The sequence below is a fragment of the Rhamphochromis longiceps genome, linkage group LG9 (assembly GCF_057381845.1).
Source record: "Rhamphochromis longiceps isolate RC_006_pf linkage group LG9, R_longiceps_female_GT1.1, whole genome shotgun sequence".
Classification (NCBI taxonomy): domain Eukaryota; kingdom Metazoa; phylum Chordata; class Actinopteri; order Cichliformes; family Cichlidae; genus Rhamphochromis; species Rhamphochromis longiceps.
In genome coordinates this window covers 25,094,672-25,114,569 of record NC_140565.1, presented here as the reverse complement: position 1 = coordinate 25,114,569, position 19,898 = coordinate 25,094,672, and the positions used below count along the sequence as shown (strand labels likewise).

Here is a 19,898-nt window from a genome sequence, read left to right as displayed (position 1 = left end):
GGGAATCCCTGCTATCAAAGTCAGTTCTGTATTGGCCCAGGATATCCCCTGCCCTAGTTCCTCTGCTAAAACTACAGCATGAGTAATGTATTTACAATATATATATATATATATATATATATATATATATATATATATATATATATATATAAATATAAAAGCACAATAAATGTGAAAACAACAACGGAAAAAAAAAAGAAAAGTAGAATGCATTTCGCAAATCTCAACTTTTCTGATATCCAGACTTTTCTTATATAAATGTTCTGTGATTTTTCTCTTTTTTTCAGACCCCACAAGACACTTTACATGTTTACTTTTTATTCTTTTCATAATTCACAATGGAAGATTGGCAGTGATCTCTTTCTTTTCTGACAGGCAGATACATATAAGGCACATACCTCTGAAATTTCCTTCTTTCAAAGGGAAATGATTTCTACTTCTTTGAAAAAATGAAGAAGAAAAAAAAAACACACAACAAAACCAAAGAAAGTAAACACCATCAATGCACAGCTACAAAAATGACCAAAAAAGTACCAAAAAACAATAAAACAGTTTGTACCTCACCGCTTTGATGCAGAGTAAAAGGTAAACTACTCGATATTCTGTGTGCAGTCACACAAGACTGCAAGGCAATACTAACACTGTTGACAAAGTCACTGCAATACTTAATGGCAGTACACATTCTGAATTTAAGAGCTTTGGAGAGAACGATACGCATGATTTCCTATAAAACAAAACACGTCACTGTACAGCACTTTTCATTGGGAGCGGAAAACGCTGTGTGCTGTGGACCGCCATCAGTTATTAAGACAATTCAAAACCATAGAAAGTACTCAAATCAATCCATGTAAGCATCTTTCGTTTTTTGTTATTTCTTTTGTTTTTCTTTAAAAAAAAGCACCAAATCAAGGAGAGAAAGTCCATTTACACATCAGCTTCGAACAACCGTGCAATCCAACGTCAACAAAACAAACAGAATATAAAAACAGTTATATACACTTGTGAGTACCTTACCAGACTAACAAAATCAAGCCATTTAGATATTAAGTAGACAACAATCTACGGCGCCTTGAAGACTCGGATGTGTGGTCCGCGTTTTGGACTCGATACCGTGTCGAGGAAAAACACCACTTGGCAAAACTTGGTAGAAGCACTGAAACATTTACAGCTTCGCAAAAGGAACGTACAAACAAAAACGTAACAACAAATGTAAATATACCACTTGTTAAAACCTATGATATATAAAGTTGCTTTCGGGGCCTGTTGAATTCATGACCCGTGTCTCACTTCCTATGATGACAATGGATTCATCTGCTTTGTACCAGTGGGAGCGGTGCACGACTGATACGTGGGCACGTGGGCTAGTCTATGCACTCGTATAGACAGTGTTAAATGTTTCACTTGAGTACATGCATTTATTTTATTTATTTTTTTACCGACAGGGCGTACAGCAAAAACAGTAACAATACACAGAATACTGATTCAAGGGCGTGAGCTTTTGCTCACCATCACGTAGTTTTACAAAGAGAAGGGCTTCCAAAAATAGCCTTCATTCCAGAAAAGGAATATAACTATTTATTTATACACAATTTTTGACACATCCCGTTTCTTTGTAGGATGACATTTTTACAAAATAAAAAAGCAAGGGCTTGGCAACTGCCTGTTTCAGAACACTTCTAAGTACATAAAGTTCTCATAATTACCGCTTTTAACTTTGTCTTCACATACACCAGAGTTTTTCCTCTTCCTTTTCCTTTATTTTTCTACGGGAGGAGAAAGCAGAGAGCAGCTACTGTATTATAGCCAAGAACTTGCTCTCCTCAGCAAGGGTGGTGAGGAGAGAGCTCATATCTCCGATGGCCATGTTGTTTAGGCCAGGGACCACACTGTGGAAGGCAGCAGATGCCCGAGGGGTGGTGAGGCGTGAGGAGGTCCTGGACAGACCCTGGAAGACGGAGGGACTCAACGCTCCTGAGACCAAGCTGCCCTGGTCATAGCCATCCTCCAGCATGGCACCGAAGTCCAGACTTACCCCTTCATCTAATACACCGGGAACACTACCGTCCACTGTGCTGGTCACCTGATCTGCACCAGGGGAGAGAAGAGCAACCGAAACCCCGTTGCCGCTTCCACCACCTTGTCCCTCAGATGCAGCTATGGAGTCCAACAAGCACTGATCTTCCAGAACATGGAATGTGGAGGTCTTATGATCTGCTGGTTCGTAAGAGGGGCAGTCAACAAAGCCCTGCTCTAAGTATCCATGATCCTGGGACTCCAGCTTCAGCCCAGAAACTTGATTCGCAAGGGAGCAGCTCTCGCCACTCCTCTGCAGTTGTGCTTGTTGAGTGACGCAAGATTCGTTTTCATTGGTGCTCCCGGGACTGAGGTATTGCTGGGTTCTGCCCAAGTTCCTGTTGATTGGTGGATGAGGAACATGTACCGGGCGATTGTGATGAAGAGCAGACCCCTGGGAGAGGCTGGGGAGGTAATCCATGGAGGCTCTGCTAAGGATTAGGTTGTTTCCTACCTGGCAAGAGCTGCTGTTGTGCTTCTGATGGAAGTGGCTCTGTTTTTGAAATCCGTTGGAGGCCTGCTCTCTGAAGCCCTGGGGAAAAGGTCCATTGCTGATCTGTGTAAAATTAGACCTATTAAAGTTGTTTGTAGAGTTTTGACCAGTACCTCTCATTTCCAAGCAGGAGTTAGGTGATGTCTCTAGCTTCACTCCAGGGTTTACGCAGCAAGCACTTTGAGACTGATTAGCTTGGGCGCAACTGTTCTGGAAATCAACGGGTACTTGCTGCTGAATAACCATGTTTCCAAACCTGCCAAAAGGTGCAGACACAGGCCCGTGTTCTGTGCTAGGCCACCTTCTACACTGCGAATGGTGGTTTTGATCCCTTGGAGGACACTTGTCAGCACTCCCAGAGCTCACTTCATTCCATTGGATGGGAAGTTTACTGGGGCTCTTCCTCTCTCGTAACTGTTGCTGCTGCTGCTGAAGACTATGGGACCCAGGGAAGGCCGTATTTGACCCCGGAGTTTGGATCTGGTCTATCTCCTCCATAGATAGGTGGGAGGTGTCCCTTTGGCTAGAAGCTATTTGGTCCTCATTGTGCATGTGGGAGCCATTGTCCAACTGAACTTGGGAGTGGAGATACTGCACCAGATCATCTGGTAATATATCCTCATCCCCAAGCAACAGCTCAGCCTCCCCATTGTCCTCCATTGCCAGAGCTTCTAAGGCCGCTTGTTCCGCAATGCTAGGGGTGTATGGTGAGTGCTGCAGGCCTCTGTGCAGGTTGCCTTCTGAGCGCGTGTAGTTCTGTAGGTTCAAATTTCGAGACTCAGGCGTACAGTGCAGAGCAAGAGGCGGAAGAGGGTGGAGGTTATTAAGGCTGCTGAAGCGCTGCACCGGAGGGAAACTACAAGTTTCAGGAGCCTGCGTCCGCACTGGGTCGCTAGCCCTCCGGTTTCCACTCAGTGGTCCCTCACCAGGGTAGAAGACCCTCCTCCTATTACCTGCATGTCCCGTGTAGCCATTGCTGTACCCACTGGTGGCGTCACTGCAGCGAGGTGGCCTGACTAGAGGTGGCAAACAGTGGTTGCTACCACCCTCATCCATCATGGCCATGCGGGTCTTCAAGCTCATGCGCTCCATGTTGGGTAGAGGCGTAGGAGGCGGGCCACCTGTTGCTGCTGCATACTTGGCTTTAAGGTGATAGTGCTGGGCTGGGGTTAAATTGAGCATCCCTCGTGATCCCCCTCCTCCTCCCCCAATGCCTACTACTCCCCCACCTCCACAGCCCCCAACTGAGAACACCCCTCCACCCCCTCCTCCCACCCCACCTCCATACTGGCTAGCTTCACTGGACCGACGGGAGGCATCGGTGGAGATGGGGTCGTAAGAGTCGGTGGAACTGAGGTTGTGGTGGCGGCGGTGGTGGGCGGCTGCTGCCGTGCCCTCGCTCTGGGAAGCCTGGCTAGAGCGACGGCTGGAGAAGCAGGGGGAGATGCCGGAGGAGCGCCGGCTGCTGCTCAGGTAGGCTGAACTGGTGGCGCTGCCGCTGCTGTCACGCCGGTCTCTGAGCAAGTTGAGCACTGTTAGCTCTGTGCTGCCCAGCTCAGCATGAGCAGGTGGCTGAGGGGCAGACACCCCCCACTGCCTGCCCAGACAGGTTCCTGGGGAGACACGCAGACAAAGAGATGGGAATGAGAAAAGTTTGGACACGATAAAGAGAAACGAGGGGAGGGGGGGGAAAAGTGTGGTGAAAACGGGATATTAGTCAAAGATGATGAGAAGAAGCCAAATAAGTTAAGTGTAAGTGTGGAGAGATCTTTCAAACAGATGTTACCACAGACAACTGGCAGCAGTTGGGCCATGAAACATCACATTACATGCTATTCTCTCCGATATGATTTACAGCTTGATATGGTCTTGATACCATTTTCCAGCAGAACAGTAAATTTTAAGCATTTGTTTTGCCTGAATCCTTCAGCCAGAAGATGAAATTCAGGATAATTTATCTCTGTGATTTGTGTGCACGGTCATGGTGAGGTGTGAATTCTGTTTACAGGTGCTTTTTAACTACCATGTCTTTAAACCATTCCATTATAAGAGGGGTTTTTTAATCTTCACAATCCCATTTGAGCTTCAAATAAAATGGACAAAATGACATTTAAAAATGTAAAAGTTTCCCTTACCCTTCCCCAACATGTTGGGTACTGCAGAAGCTTTGGGGGGCGGTGTAGGGGACAGGGGCCCCAGCCTGGGCAGCGCTCCATTCACCTGCTTCAGCCTCTCCATCTTGATGTGCTCCATCCATCGCAGAGGGCGGCCGATACTTCGCCTCGCCTGGAGGGTCAGCATGGCCGCGGTAGCTGTGGAGACAGTGGAGTCCATGATGGGGGCTGGCTCACCCTCACACTCCTCCTCTACTTCCTCTTCGTTTTCCTCTTTCTCTTCGTCCTCCTCCAGCCCCTCCCCTGGCGAGCGTCCGGCGCTCACAGCAAGCTGGACTCCACTGCTGGGATAGGTGCTGATGGGGGACTGGTCACTGCTGCATGTAGACTGACCGCCAGGGCTTGGCTGAGACGTCTGATGCACGCCAGGAAAGAAAGAGAAGAATAAGAATAGGAGAAGAGAAGTGAGAAAAAAAATCAATATATTAGTTAAATAGTTAGAAACAATGACTCCAGGTTACACAGGTGAAGATACAAATGATAACAAATGAGCATGCACTCTAAAATGTTGGACAATGATCATTATTCATGAAAACGAACCATTATGAAACACAACTGTAGTCGTGTGTGTGTGTAATGATTGTGTGAAAGTTACTTTTAATCTTTTGGGGAAAAAAACCTTTAGTTTATTTAAGTCTATAGAAAGTTGGACCTTAAGTCATACAACCTAAAAACTTTCAGTGTATAAAATCTCCACTGTCTATAGTACTGTGCAAAAGTCTTGTATATTTGTATAAAAAAGCATTTTTGCCCCCAACAAGTTGATTCCTAAAGAGCTATTAGGCAAAAACTTATATCAGCATATCTCAGCATGGTGTGCAGGATAAAAGAAAATGTGCCAGTTCTAAAAAAACAGTACAAGAAAGTATACAGAAAAGTACCATCAGATTTTCTTTGACCACGCAATAACATCTGGAAAGCATCTGCTTGGTAACTGTTTCATTGTTCCGCATGCCAGTGACTGAAAAACACACTGCCAATGCAGCATGTTGTAAGTGAATGGGACAAAAGGAAACCAACATTCAAAGACGAGCCTTGAATGCTCTTCAAGAAGTCTGGAAAATTACCTGAGAGAGTTCAGGTTGTGTTGAAGAATATCTGTGGTCTGTTTTTGCCCTGTATTTCCATGTTTACATGCACCTATTTTCACTTCCATAGAAAAATATAAAAAAATTAGAGGAAACTTAAGACTTTTGTATATATTAGCCGATAGTTGTACAGATGCAAAATGTTAGACGTATATTGAAAACAGAACATCACCGAGTCATTGTTTATTTTCTGTTCAGAAATCTATTAGAATACTTGTGACCACATCTACTGGACCCTAACACGGTCTGCTCAGCTGTGGTGCTGCATGAGAAGCAGACGAGTATTGTACACATGGAACAGAAATCACCACCATCACATAGTCTGTGGATCACCAAGCATCTTTTTTGTAACAGAGGTCGAATCAAAAACTCCTCTCATATGACCACATCTGGATAAAATAGTCAAATATCTTTTTGAGCTACTGTTTTTTGATTTTATTTAATGGAATGTTACAGATTACATTGCAGATGGGAATAATGAGATCCTTTTTTTTGGCATCAAGTTGAAATAGTGTTTAGTGCTTTTGATCCTGTTTACTAGTGATTAAGTTTGGCTGCACAGTGCAGCCCTGAGCAGTATCAAGCTTACTTTCAGTGCCCTTGCAGTTCTCCCCAAAGGCATGCTCTCAGCTTATAGTAACACAATGTCTTTGGTCAATATCAAAGTGTCGTACAATGCAATAAGAACAACAGTCTTTTTATGAATTTAAGGGATGAGAGAAACCAGGAATGGGAACCCATCTGGCATGTTTTAAAGTCAACAAGTGGAGCAGTTGTGACAGGATGTTAAACGTTTGATGGGAAATAGGACGATGAGCAAAGAACATGAGAATATTTTACAAATAAAATATAAAGTGATACCTATCTCACCTGATTACCCACTGTCCTTAGAAAGGCAAGGAGAGAAATGCCGAAGCATTGGATAGAAGGAAACATGTACTCATTAGAAGATTATGGTGTTAAACGTGCATGGCCCCTATTAAATGCTACATCAAACCTAAATACTAGGCATTCATTCACTAAGTTTAAGTAAATAGTAGTCAGAATGTTAGAAAGTTAAAGTGCAGGAATCAAAATGAAGTTAAACACATGCGAGTCGGCAAGAAGGATACAAAAGCTGAAGTCTTACCATGGGCTTCTCTGTCTTGACAGACTTGACCTGCAGACAATCGTCCTGTTTTGAGGTAGAGTGGTTGTACTCCCTTTGGTCCGTATACCCGCCCAGCGGAAGTTGCCCTGGCGAGCGACCCTGGCCGTTCCCCCCAGGCTCCCGGGGCTGGGGCGGCGGGCGCGGGTAATCGCCCCGCTGTTTCTTGGTAATGTGCGCCTCCGGCCCGTGTACCGTCTTAACATGCTTCCGTAAGGAGCTTGGATCTGTGTAGCGTTTTGTGCATCCCGGGATTTTACACACATACGGTTTCTAAGAGAGAGACGAGAGACGAACATTGAGTTTGTTTGTTTTTCTTTGTTTTTTTTGGCATGTTGAATGTGTGAAAGAACCTGTTGGCACCTCATTTGAGTGTGTTCGATTCTGATGTTTCGCCCGGTCTGATGCATTGGAGAAAGCCTTGTTGCAGCCTTCGTGTTCACACACGTACGGTTTCTCTCCGGTGTGGGAGCGTAAGTGAGTCTTCAGGTTTTCCAGACGAGAGTAGGCCTTGGTGCAGCCTTCAAACTGAGGAGGCGAAGACAGTTTCACTCACACATCACATTCTTTTACCACAAACGTCGCAATAATGTGACATCAGCTGAGTCTATCTGAGCGTCCCTTACTGTGCACTTGTGCGGTTTTTCCCCGGTATGCCTGCGCATGTGGACCACCAGCATGTACTGTGCCTTGAAGGGCTTCTGCTCTCGAGAGCATTCCTCCCACCGGCACACAAACTCCTTCTTCTCTCCGTGGATGTGGTCATTGTTGATGTGCTGCAAAAGAAGATGAGAGAATTTAAAACGGGACCGCTCTCATGAGAAGTGGAACGTCACTTTGCATCGAGCGTATTTGTTTTTCAGCTTGAGCAATTTTTTTCCCCTCTGCAACACATAGGGGGAAATATAATATTTCCTTTGGCAAATCTCCATTTAATTTCTTCAGTCTCCTTCCTCTACAGTCTTTCTCTTTTTCACAGTGTATTGAAATCTGCATAAAAGCAGGCAAAGAAAAGGCAGACGTGTGAGTCTCGGTGTCCGATCTGAACGGGATTTTCAAATAAAACCCTGTCACTTCGCATCACACTGGGCTCGCGCCCCTCCATGACAAGTGCTGACAGTTGTGCTGCCGTGGCAACTTCCAATCTGAGGCTTAGGAAGACGGGGGAGGTGGGAGCGAGGTGAGGGGATAGGAAAAGAAATCAAAAGTTCAGTCGAGGCGTTTGAAATGCGAGGGCTTTACAACTCCAGCCAAGCATTATATCTGCAAGTACCACCTTTCCCTTGCTCCATCCCCTTCTCTCTTCCCTTTTACTCCATTTTTTTTCTTTTTCCTCACAAACTGTCTTCTAAAATGGGATAAGTGGCCTAAGTTACAGAGGAATGAAAGAGAAAAGGCGAGGCGGGGGGGATGTGAAGATGTAGACGCTCTGGGGAAGAAGTCAACATCTGGCTCTCTTTCAGAGACAACAGTGTGTGGTGGCCTCTGAAGTGTCTATCCGAGAGCAATTTAAACCCACAGAGACAGACAATATCCTGACTGAAAGAAACCAGTATTATTACATTCCTGAGCAGCAGAGAGGACTCTTTATACCTTTAGGGTGAACGAGGAGGGACAGAGGAAGGGAGATGAATACATACTTGACTTTGAACGCTCTTAAATCTCTGGGAAATCCAAGATTGTCGAGCTATAAAACATGCAGGACCAAAGCAGATAAAGTACCCAGGGTCATTTACCCTCCAGGCATGAAGCTGCCCTGACAATGTCATCTTTGTACCTTCTCAGTTCCTCGCTCACTGGCTAGATCATGACCCCAAGCGCAAGCATGACCATGACATCAGAGAGACGCCGCGCTTCTTAAAAACATTCTTTTATTCTGACCCCAAGCCTTTCCCTTCCCAGCAATACTAAAGGATGAGTATCAACAAATGAGTGAAAACAGTAACAGCAGAGCGCAAAAGCAAAGAGTAAAATTGACACTAATATATCGGCAAGGAACCGCCATTATTCTCACTTGACAGTTTTTAATTTTAAAGTGACAAAACAAGACTAATTCCAGGGGAAATGATTGGAGCCTGATTGACCATGGACGCTAGCGAAGTTTCCCCAAGATTGATCTTCTCCCCCACCTTGGTCCGAGCTTCGGAAAAACCTGACTCGTCTTCTCTTTTTCTTCCTCTCCGTGAGGGAACCCCGGTGGCAAGCGATCGGTCTGTTGTGACCAGCGTTCAATATCAGCCGGCTGAGAGCGATGAGGAGAAGGGCCGCGGCGCTGGATCATGCCGGTGGATGGCACGGCGCAGTGCGCGCTCGCACACACGGATGGATACGCAGTCACACTCTGTTTGTACAAAACGAAGGAGGTCGTTGACGGGCGTGATGCATGAGCCTCCGGGCTGACAAAAAGGGGGACAGGCAGCACGGGGGAGAAAGGCCGCCGAGAAACCTAATGGCAAGATCTAATGGCAATTCTTATTGAATCAATAATCTCCATGCTGAGCAGACAGGTCCCGTTGGCCGGCTAAATCGACAAACAGGTGCTGATAGCGCCGGCGCGGCAGGTTATTCATCTTCCCCCTGCCAGCTTATCGGCCAACAACTGTAAAAACGCCACCAAGATGGATTTAGGAGGGAGTCGCACAACGGGGAACGCAAGGGACACGGACACAGGGGACAGTGAAGCCGTCTGTGACATATGAGGTGCACGCGCACACACACAGAGGTGCAGGCACTGTTTTCTTGGTCCATATCCTTGTTTGGTTCAAACAACTGTTTAAAATAAACATAAATAACCCGAAAATACACAATTGCTTTACACTCCAATTCATGTAAACAAAATATGTAAAATAACTAATATATATATAAAATAAAATAAATTAAAAAAGCATGATTTGTTTCCATAAAATACTCAAATGCTCATGTCTTATATGCATTACTAAAACACAGGATCAAGCCACTCTCTCTTTTTTTTTTCCTTGCATTTTTTGCCGTTCCCCACTTCAGTATCCATCTCCATGTCTCCTTATCAAACCCTCTCTGGGACATAGCCTCCACGCATTAGAATGCATGCGTGCATGAAAAGAGGGCCTGTTTACAAGGCAATTTCACTAAGCTGTGGGACCCGCAACACCGTTTAGCTTTATCAAGCGCCGCCTAATAAATCATATGTTCCTTTGTGATGTCAGTTGGTGAAGTGCATTGTGTAAAGAGAGAGGGGGGGGAGCGAGAACAAAAAAGGCAAAGAAGGGAGGGAAGGAGGGAGGAAGTAAATGGGAAGTGAGGGGGGTGGGAATGAGTGAGTGAAGGAAGGGAAGAGAGTAAGTGAGGGAGCCAGATTTGGCATGTGTAATTCAGCACACTCTTTTCATCTTAGAGTATGATACTCTAGACAGATAAGGGGCCTAATCCTTCTCCTGATCAAAAAAAATCTGCATTTTACCAATTAAAGGCCTGCGCCAGCAGGCGGGAGAGGGTGTGTGGGGGACTGCCTTCAGACTGCGCCTGCGTTTATCTCCCTTTAACACTGGGGAGGCGCGCAGCAGTCACCTCAGCGAGGGTGCACACCGGCTGACCAAAGGCAGCTCCCCATCTAAGAACAAGGACATCACAGCGCCACCTATGAAGCTGACCTGGAACATAACAGTAGGCTCTGGAGGATGCAAAAGGCTTTATTAGCTCAAAAAAAAAAAAATTGCACGCATGCAGACCACCAACTTCTTCAGACACCCCAGTTTAAAGTCTGTCATATCTTCCAAAACAAGCCTGCTATTTGTGCCTGCCTGCAATACTGAGAGAGAAATAATTCAGAAGCCACAATTGGTTTAAGTACTGATATCCAGCATCACCTATTTTTTTCACGTAATTCTAAAATAAACAGGCTTTGAATAGGGAAAAAAGCTGAAGGGTAAAAAAATGAATCATCGAGTAAAACTGCATTATATGCAAGTACCTTAAAGCCACTTTTTTCAACATCTTTTCAGTGTTAAATTGCGGCAACAAGGTAGAGTTTGATTTTAGACTTCTCATTGGTGAAGGATCGGTAATAGATCAATGAAAAAATAAAAGATTGTTCAGCAAGGCCATATTAGGGAATTTTGGGAGTGTGGGGTTCACATCTCCGGCGACAAACCCCAGCGAAAAAAGCCTACTTCAAGAGAGACATTAAAGAAGCCACCAGGCCTTATCTTTAAAAGTACTCCCTCTGAGGGGGAAAGAGGGGAGGCAGAGAAAATGAAAGAGAAAATGAGAGAGGGAGAGGTTTGTGTCACCCCCACCCTCAAAAAAAAAAAAAAATGGGGAAGCAAAAGAATGTGTAGCTGAGGGGAGAGTGAGATGGGAGAGGTACAAAAGAGTTGAAATGTAATAAATGAAATAAATACAGCAAACGAAAATTGACGCCCGCCTCGCTTTTGCTGACTGGGTAGGCCAGATAAGTGAGCCAAATTGCACAGATCTGATGTTTATCTTATCGGCGGCACCGAGAGCGCTTAAACGCAGATGATAAAGGAACGCTGTGGCGTGTCATGGTGAAAGCACGTTTGAGAGTGTAAAAATATGCATCAAGAGCACGGCAGGAGTGCTTTTGAACAAGGTGGAGAGCAATGAGGGTGGTGCAAAGGCTTAATTCTAAAATTAGGCCAACCACAAAGAAAAAGGAGGGAGGGGGGATTGGAATCAGTGAAGCCGCCAGTTTTAAAACTTAAAAGGCGTTTATGGTATGACGGCGACTCTTAACACAGTCGCTGTAGAAAGTTTGTGTTGGTTGAAAGAGTTACAACCAAGGAGAAAAAGGCTTTTTTCCCCCTCATCATGTTTTTTTTCCCCAAAGCCATTTCAGAAGACAAGTACAGGGGGAAGGGACGCTCCATTGTTTAGTTATATGGAAATCCCCCCCCCCCCTCCACCCCCAGCCCCCAAACCCCTCCCCAATGTGTGAGAAGAGCCACTGTGGTCCAAATACTGTACTTATCCTATTACTGAGGGGGGTGGGGGTGCGGAGAGATAAGAGCATTTTCCCGTCCGCTCTGCTGAATTAGAGGGCAGGGATTCTGTAGGCGAAGACTTTTATTGGCATCTCTCAGCATATCTGCATGTGCATAGAAAATGAGAAATAAAACGTAATATCAAAAAGTCAAACGCTGGAGAGGCGGATGGAAAAATGGAAAACTAATAAGGATTTTGTTAGCGTGTGTCTACACGGCGATCTGATAATAAGAGCGGTTTGGCGGGGTTAGGCCGGATAGTATATGTGGAGGAATGAGAGGACACGGCTTTGTTCGAGTGGCCACCTGGTGTGACTAAAGAAGGTGGGTGGATGTGGGCAAGGTTTTCTAATAATCGGCCATTCTCACCTCCTCTCCCACCACCTCCGCTCGCCCCCCGCCCCCTGAAACACGGGGCAAGAAGTTGTCAAGATCCTCAACCTTTGAGCTGAGCCCTTCAAACACGGGAGGCAGCCCATTCCGTGCTGAGGATATCAATTATAGATAGGGGTTACCACCGCGGCTGAGGATTGCAATGTCAAGACGGCAAGTAGACAGCTGTGGAGAGCTGAGGATCTTTCTATCAGATGTGTGTCTCGTGCGCACACGCACACCGTCCCCTTCTATTGTTGTAATTTCATCGCTCGCTCTGAACTTCTGCTTCCTCGACTTAGCTGATGGCCGAGCTGTTCACGGGCCAAAGCTAATGGTGCCAGTGTGAGCAGCCATGGCGGGGGTGACACAGCCGTGATGTCATTAATATTTAGCTTTACAGCGAACCCTCGGGCACAAGACGATGAGAGCCATCCATCTCCCGGGCTGTGTGAGAGTTCAGATAACAGACCGGAGGGCTGGGTGGGGGGGGTTCGGCCAAGTCAGTGTAATACACAAAGCTCACTCTGGAAGGCTTAACCCTCCAAATCAGTTTGCACCGTTCAGCTGTGTGATGTGCTTTTCAGCTTCTGAGCCCATTACCACCGTCCACGGATCTCCAAAAGCATTATCCAGCGGCAGCAACAGCCGATGCCCGCAGCTCCGACCCTGCTGCAGCTGCTGCTGGTGTTCAAACACGCAGGCAGAAGTTGTTGGCTGATAGCAGGCGTTGTCCAAAATAGCACAGCTTCTGTAGATTGTGCTAGGACGTACTGAGCTTGAGAAAAGGGAAAGCAAAAACCTCTCACAGCATAGAAAACAAAAAAAGCAGACTGGTGGTGGTAGCTCTGCTGCGTCTTACAGATGCAAACACCCTGTTGTGTCTCGCTGTTTGTTACCTGCAAGACAAGCTGCTCCTGTCAGAGAAGTGCAGAAACTTCTCTCCCAATAGTAAGCCATGAATGACACCTGAGTGCAATAGCAGCCATTTGCTTAACAGCAGCAAGAAAAAAAAGTGGTGAAGTGACTGAAAGCAAATATTCTGAGCACAGTTTAGTGACATTATGTGTAATTTATGGAACTGCAAATATTTGCGTATGGATTTCTGTACAGACAGGATACAAAGAGGGATTTTCACCCATTACAAACATACTCCCGTGCTGCTGGAGGAGGATGGCCTGGTCGAATGCTGATGGGTTAAAATAAAAATCCAAAAACGAAGCATGAAATGTACAGACAGTGGCGGCAATGGTCACTTTTCACAGTTTGTGTTATAAAATCGCTCTTCTCTGCCACTGGCTGACGGACCAACAACAGTCTATGCAAGTCCAAGGCTGCAGGTGGATGGGCAGTTTCAAATGACAATGAAATTTTCTCCAGTGAAGCCACAACATTGACATATGAACACTTTTTTAGTTGATATGACGAAATACTAAACATTTTTGGGACTAAGTTGCTTAGTTGCGTGTCCAGGAGTTATGTGCAATCCAAGCAGCAACTTCCAGGCCTGCAGTTTCTTGAATGGCCACTAGAGGTAGGCCCCAAATATGAATACCTATGCAACGCTATCCTGTGTTACCATGAAAAAGGCATCACCTCAGCTACTTCAAGTTGTAAGATAATACTTTTGAAGTATTTTTAAGGGAAGTGTCTAACAAAAACTAGGGAATCTGTTCACTAGTCTGCTGGGTTCTGTTTCCATCTGCTTATCCAATGCATTTTGCACACATGCCAACTCTCTTTTACGTTCTCTATGGACAGAAGCCAGAAAGCTTCCAATAATAAAAATCTTGTCCTTTGTCCACATACTGTACATACTCATATTCATACATCTGCTTACAGGCATTACCTGTCAAATAATATGACAGTCTACAAAAGTCTGTGAGTGACATTGTAGCATTTATTTCTGTTACTAAATACTAATTATCAGGTATCTTACACAAATAGCTTTCCACGTTTGGTTAAAATGCTAAGCTGATTTTTTCCTGAACTCATGACCCTTTTGTTGTGACTCAAACTGACAGTATGAGCACAGTGAGACTGCAACGAAAAATTGTTTTCATATTAGGTCATTTATAGTTATTTTGTTGAACACTTCTTGTGATTGTTAGTGGGTTTTAAAACCTACTCACTTGTACTAGCTGCTCCTGCGTGTCAAACTCACGGCAGCAGTTTTCCCAGTGGCAGTTTGTCTCGTAAACTACCTCTGGCTCCTGTTTGCTCTCATCCTTGTCCCCTTCCTCCTTCACCAAAGTCATACCGTCGGGATTGTCCTGAGGAAAACAAGTTTTAGCACAACAATCAGTATCACCGGCACAACATGCTGAGATAAAAGTTAGAAAGCAAACGTAACCGTTTCCTCTTCCTGACATCCGTCCATGTAAACCTGTCACAAAAGCCATTTTTCACATGAAAGGCACAGCCTTGAAGGTTATTGGTTAGTGGTGTAGCCGCAGTGCCCCCGCACAGCTGACCTCACCTGGCTGCCTGGGAGAAAAGAGTACAGGGCGGAAATGTAGCGCTGAAAGCCCCTCTCTGTTTTGGTGGTTTTTATACGACAAGACTGGGGTGAGTATTTGAGGAATCTAACCCCCTCTTCCTTCCCTAGGCTGCTCTATTAGCCCAGACATATTTCACTGTCACAGCTAGATGCCGGAGTAGAGCAGGGAGTTGGAGACGGCTTTAAAGGAGAGCCCGGGCTTCCACTGCACACCTCAGGCTCTTTCTTCTGCCTGAGAATCGACCCCCGTAAGATTTTTCCTCCAGATGCAGACACTTACTCTTATCACACTTCTCTTTCTTTACCCCAGCCATTTAAATTCAGATTAAACCAAAGCAAAAACAATTTCCTACCAGTGTCCCGAAGATCAATGAATAGTTTTGCTTCGGAAACTGAAACTGATTAGAGGGGGAAAAAAGGGAAAATCAGCCAGATGCAGGTAAATAAACACTAAACTGTGGCTGTTAGGCTTGCCTATTGTTGTAGCCATGTTGGCAGGTGACCAGCAGCTATATGGGCTTGCTATATGGGGGGGGGGGGGGGGGGGGGGGGGGGGGGGGGGGGGGGTGTCTAAAAATAAAATCAAGCTGGTGGGATTTTGCAGTAATTTGCTTCCTTTTTTCCCCAGAATGTGTGGAGTTCTCATATAAGTGAAAAATACCTATTGAGTCAGTAAATGAAAGCTAATTTTGATGTTTGCAGTTAGTGCGGGTGACTCCCACCTGTATGCTCACCACGCCCGGGCTTGGCAATTCTTCCTCTGGTTTCATTTTGGAACGTTTGTGGTGCATCGGGTCTCCTGTGCTGCTCACAGCGGATTCACTCGTTGGTTTGGCCTGTGAAGAAATATTTGAATATTTACATGATTACATTATTAGATTGTATTTCTTTGAGCCTAAAGTGTCACTGTCTCGACTATAAAGACTATACTGTACAAAAATCTGATCAGACTTTTTTAAACTGGCCACGAGCAGTAGCTCTCCAGACTTTCTGAAGGTCTCTCAAAGCCTTTCTTTGGACATTGGCTGCTTTTTCACTGATTTTCAGTCCAGTCCTTGTGCCTGACCATTTTCAGTGTTTTTTTTTTTTTCTTTGTTTAGCCACTAGGTGCCAAACTAAAAGAATGAGCCACTGTTGTGTCTACACATTACAGACAGCTTAGCAAAGACACATGAAGCCTCAAGAGAAATGAGGAATCGTGGCTTTCTAGAAGTCAGTCTTGAAGTCTTGAGGAAGTAAAACGGGGGGGAGAGGAGGGGGGAGCCTGAGGTTTGTCATATTACACAACAACTGGACTGAAAATCAGTACAAACAGGTTTTATGTAATTTTTTTGTTCAAATCATTGCTATTATGTATGGAAGAGATTTAACAAATGGTTCAGTATCTACAGCCATCTGTAAAACACAGTGGCAGCTCTGTCTGTATTTCAATCAGTGGTGTTAGGGAGCAGGAATTATGCCTGTCAGTATGACAATAATGCTAAACACACTGAGAGTGCAGTGAAGCATACCTGAATAGAAAAACACCTGGCGAAACACTATCAGTCATGGATTGGCCTCCCCAGAGCCCAAACCTCAACATTACTGTGAAATTATCTCATCAGAGAACAGAACAAGAGGCATCCACCATCCAAAGAAGAGCCTTGAATTACTTTCCAGAAGCCTGAAGAACTACTCCTGAAGACTACTTAAAGAAATCACAATAAAGCTTGCTAAAGTGAGCTCAGGCTGTGTCGAAGGATAAAAGCTCATTAGAATTGTATAAATCGTGTTCTTGCCTGGAATACTCTATTTCCATGTGTGTTTGCATATATATTTAGTTAAATAATTGCACCTATTTACCATTTTCTTAGCAAAACAAAGAAAATGAGGGGGGGCTGGCTTAAGACTTTTGCACAGTACTGTATATTTTTCCATTTCCTCATATATATTTTTTTGTTTTATTCTTTATGGTATTATTAAAAATGTATGCGATGCTTATAAGTCAATCAGTCATTTACTTAATCAGCCTGAAAAAAAAAAAACAACCGTGGTTGAACCTTAACGATTCCTGCAAGTCCCAGACAAGAGCTTTAACCGAGCTAATGAAAAGCAATGCAATTCAGTGTATCACATTAGCTACCCTAATCATTGCAATTAAAAAAAAACACATGAACCAATTCAACCAATGAATGACCTGACTTTGGCCCTGGCTTAAATATGCCCTAGAGGGAATTCTTGTTACATATCAAGCTAGAAGAAATAAAAGAATTAACAAAGAGTTTTTAAACTTCTGGTGGAAAAAAACAGGCAAGTTCTTCTTTGACTTTCTATTCCTGAAAATGTTTTTTCCCATAATTTGGAGTGTTTTACAGAACTCTCCGTTCTCTCAGTCTCCTCAGCATTTGTCCAATATTTGATATTCAGCTGTGGCCTCAAAGCAATATTCTGTTGACTCTAGCAAAAGGGAAAAGGCAATTTTGGTGTGCCCGATTTGAATGAGGCCTCATTTGTGATAACATAAAATTCGAGGCATGGGACACAGCAGGGAGGATGGGTAATAAACACTGAATATTCACTTCAAATGCAGGCCCGCACATACAGTAAGAGCTGAGGAATGAGAGGAAAAAGTCCCTTTGGATCCATCCATCCATGTCAATATTCCCTCTCTATATTCTTGTTCTCTCTCTAGTGATTAATGGAGTCAGCAGTGGGATTCTATGCTAACAAGCCCCTTGTTGTTTGCTGCAGGCGGGTTCTGGGCCACGCTCGGCAGTCTAAAAACAAGAGACAACACAAGTAGGAGGAAACTCCCAGGAGAGGCACACATGGAGGGGGGGATCCTGCCTATACCACCTTAGCTCGCTGCATTTCCCTCAGATGTGGCTGGCATAGACGCTGCTATCTATTACCTGCAATGATGAATCGCAGAGGCACTAGCCATCGCTCTCACCTGCGAGGAGTCGTTGGAGATGACTGAGCGCTCGCTGGCACTGAGTCCAGATGGTGGGATGCCAGGCATGGGTCGCTGGGTGGCAAAGGCTGGTGTTGGGTGGATGAGAGGTGGACTGTGGCCAAAGGCAGAGCCAACAATGCCCGGCTGACGGCCCATCAGCTGCTGGTGCACATGCAAAGCCACCGGGGTCGGAGGGTAGGCGAAACTTAATGCTGGGCTGGAGAGAGCACGGGGAAACAAAAAAATCCTCACTAAACTACTTCACTAAAAAAATCAGCTGTAAAAGAAATGAGGCACAAAAGGGGGAAAGATAGTGAGTAAATGGATTGTTCTGGATAGCGCCTCAATCCCTGAGGACAATCTGACAGGAGATGGTGCGGTAATGCTGGAACCACAGGACCGTCGACAAATCCCTGCCAATGAATGTTCAGCTTGTTAACACAGTGAATTATCATGTGGTCTGTGTAAGGCAGTATGTCATTCTTCCACCAGGCAAATGATACACACGATAAATAATCTGAGGTGTATCTTATAGCCATGTAAATTATTTTTTATCTACTGCAGCAGAGTTTGTTTTTTTCCCCTCTGTAGCTTCTTAACCTGTAACCTGAGCTAACTTTTTGTGGATGATAAAAATGCCAGAAGCGACCCAGAACCTCTCCTGGGGTCTGTATAACCACGGACGGACCTCCAAATCAACACAGATCTGTGTGGCTCCGAGCACAGGCCTCCATTCATCCTGCGCTCTGACGCTTTGCTCTCGCTGCGACCCATATTTCTGCTGATCTTATTACGAGCCGAGTGGAAATCAATGAGCCGAGACACATTTGGGGGCCCATCCGCTTGTCATATCACTCATCAGTCTGTTGGCTTTGGTTATTTGGGCCCTGACACTTGGACAGTGGCTGAGTGTGCAGCGTGATTGATCAGGCTCTTCTTACAGATTGCTGATCAATGGCTGTGGGTGGGGCGATGGATCTTTCCTTTTCCCTTCTCTACTCTGCTCTTTCGCTTCCCTTTGCTAGTCTCGGTTACAGAGGCGTGATGTATGTGATGTTTCCGTGAGGTGCACCGGATGACTGACACGAGCCGCCGGGGAGGCAGGCTGACTGGCTGGCTGGGAGATCGTCACCCACGCGGGGCCTTGACATGGACGATACGTACACACTTATTTCCCCACCACCCCACACTTCTGGTACACTTTTGTTGTACACACTGATCCTATTGAACTTTATGGAGTTTTACTATGAGCATCGATGGCATCGGAAACACCACGTACAGCATTAATCCTCCCCCTGGGGAGAGTCAGCTGTTCCATCCATTCATTCATTATTGACACATGTTAGTTCCAGAATGACCACCTTGAAAGAACCAAATGCACAAAGCCCTTCTTCAAAAGTGACTCACAACTGAGTGATTTACTTTTAAAGTAATGGTCAAAATCTTTAGTCCCTATTATGGGTCAATCCCACAATTCCTTTCATGGGAGTCAATCAATGTAGGCCAAGAGTATAGTAGCTTGTCTACTAGTTTGATCCCTCCTAACTGCATGTCGAAGTATCCTTGGGTAAGATACTGAACCCTGAGTCAGCCCAATGCATCTATCAGAGTTTGAATGTTGGGTTAAAATAGGGGAAAAGCACATGTGAATCGGGCTTGTATGAAAGCACTTTGTGTGTTACAACTGAATAGAAAAGCACTATAACTTCCACTTGTCCTTAATTAGACTTCCCTTTCCTCTTCACCATCCACATTTTCCACACAAATACACACAATACAAAGATATCAGACCATTCAAAATTCTAATAACAAATAAAACGATTAATCAGGAGCTATAAGAACATTCAGGGCAGTTTTTACCTGATGGCCCCAGCCGAGAGGTGACCGTAAGAGCCGCTGGTAGACGAGCTGGAGCGGGAATTGTTGAGCATGGTGACGAGGGAGTTGGGCGAGTTGCGGATCATGGTCTGCAGGTCAAAGCTGTGCTCAGAGAGGGGTGAGATGGGCAGAGGGCGTTTCCTGCTGGGTCGCGACGGAAGCCTCGGGCTCGGGAAACGAGAGCCTGCGGGGGATGAGGAAAGAGGTGGAGATTGAGCGCCAAGTATCTGGGTTTAGAAAGACCGGTACACTTAAA

At 45.2% G+C, this 19,898-nt stretch overlaps 1 protein-coding gene across 1 annotated transcript in view; it reads right to left on the bottom strand.

Annotated features, from left to right (window-relative positions):
• Positions 1-95: 95 nt before the first annotated feature.
• Positions 96-19,898, bottom strand: part of gli3 (GLI family zinc finger 3) — a 97,855-nt gene continuing 78,052 nt past the window's right edge. The window contains exons 7-15 of the mRNA XM_085419033.1: positions 19,625-19,826; positions 17,762-17,981; positions 15,552-15,665; positions 14,462-14,602; positions 7,602-7,751; positions 7,339-7,503; positions 6,958-7,248; positions 4,702-5,095; positions 96-4,179 (exon numbers count right to left, since the gene is read on the bottom strand). Of these exons, the coding sequence (XP_085275159.1) occupies positions 1,790-4,179; positions 4,702-5,095; positions 6,958-7,248; positions 7,339-7,503; positions 7,602-7,751; positions 14,462-14,602; positions 15,552-15,665; positions 17,762-17,981; positions 19,625-19,826 (4,067 nt within the window). The 3' untranslated portion in view covers positions 96-1,789. The remainder of the gene's footprint in view (positions 4,180-4,701; positions 5,096-6,957; positions 7,249-7,338; positions 7,504-7,601; positions 7,752-14,461; positions 14,603-15,551; positions 15,666-17,761; positions 17,982-19,624; positions 19,827-19,898) is intronic.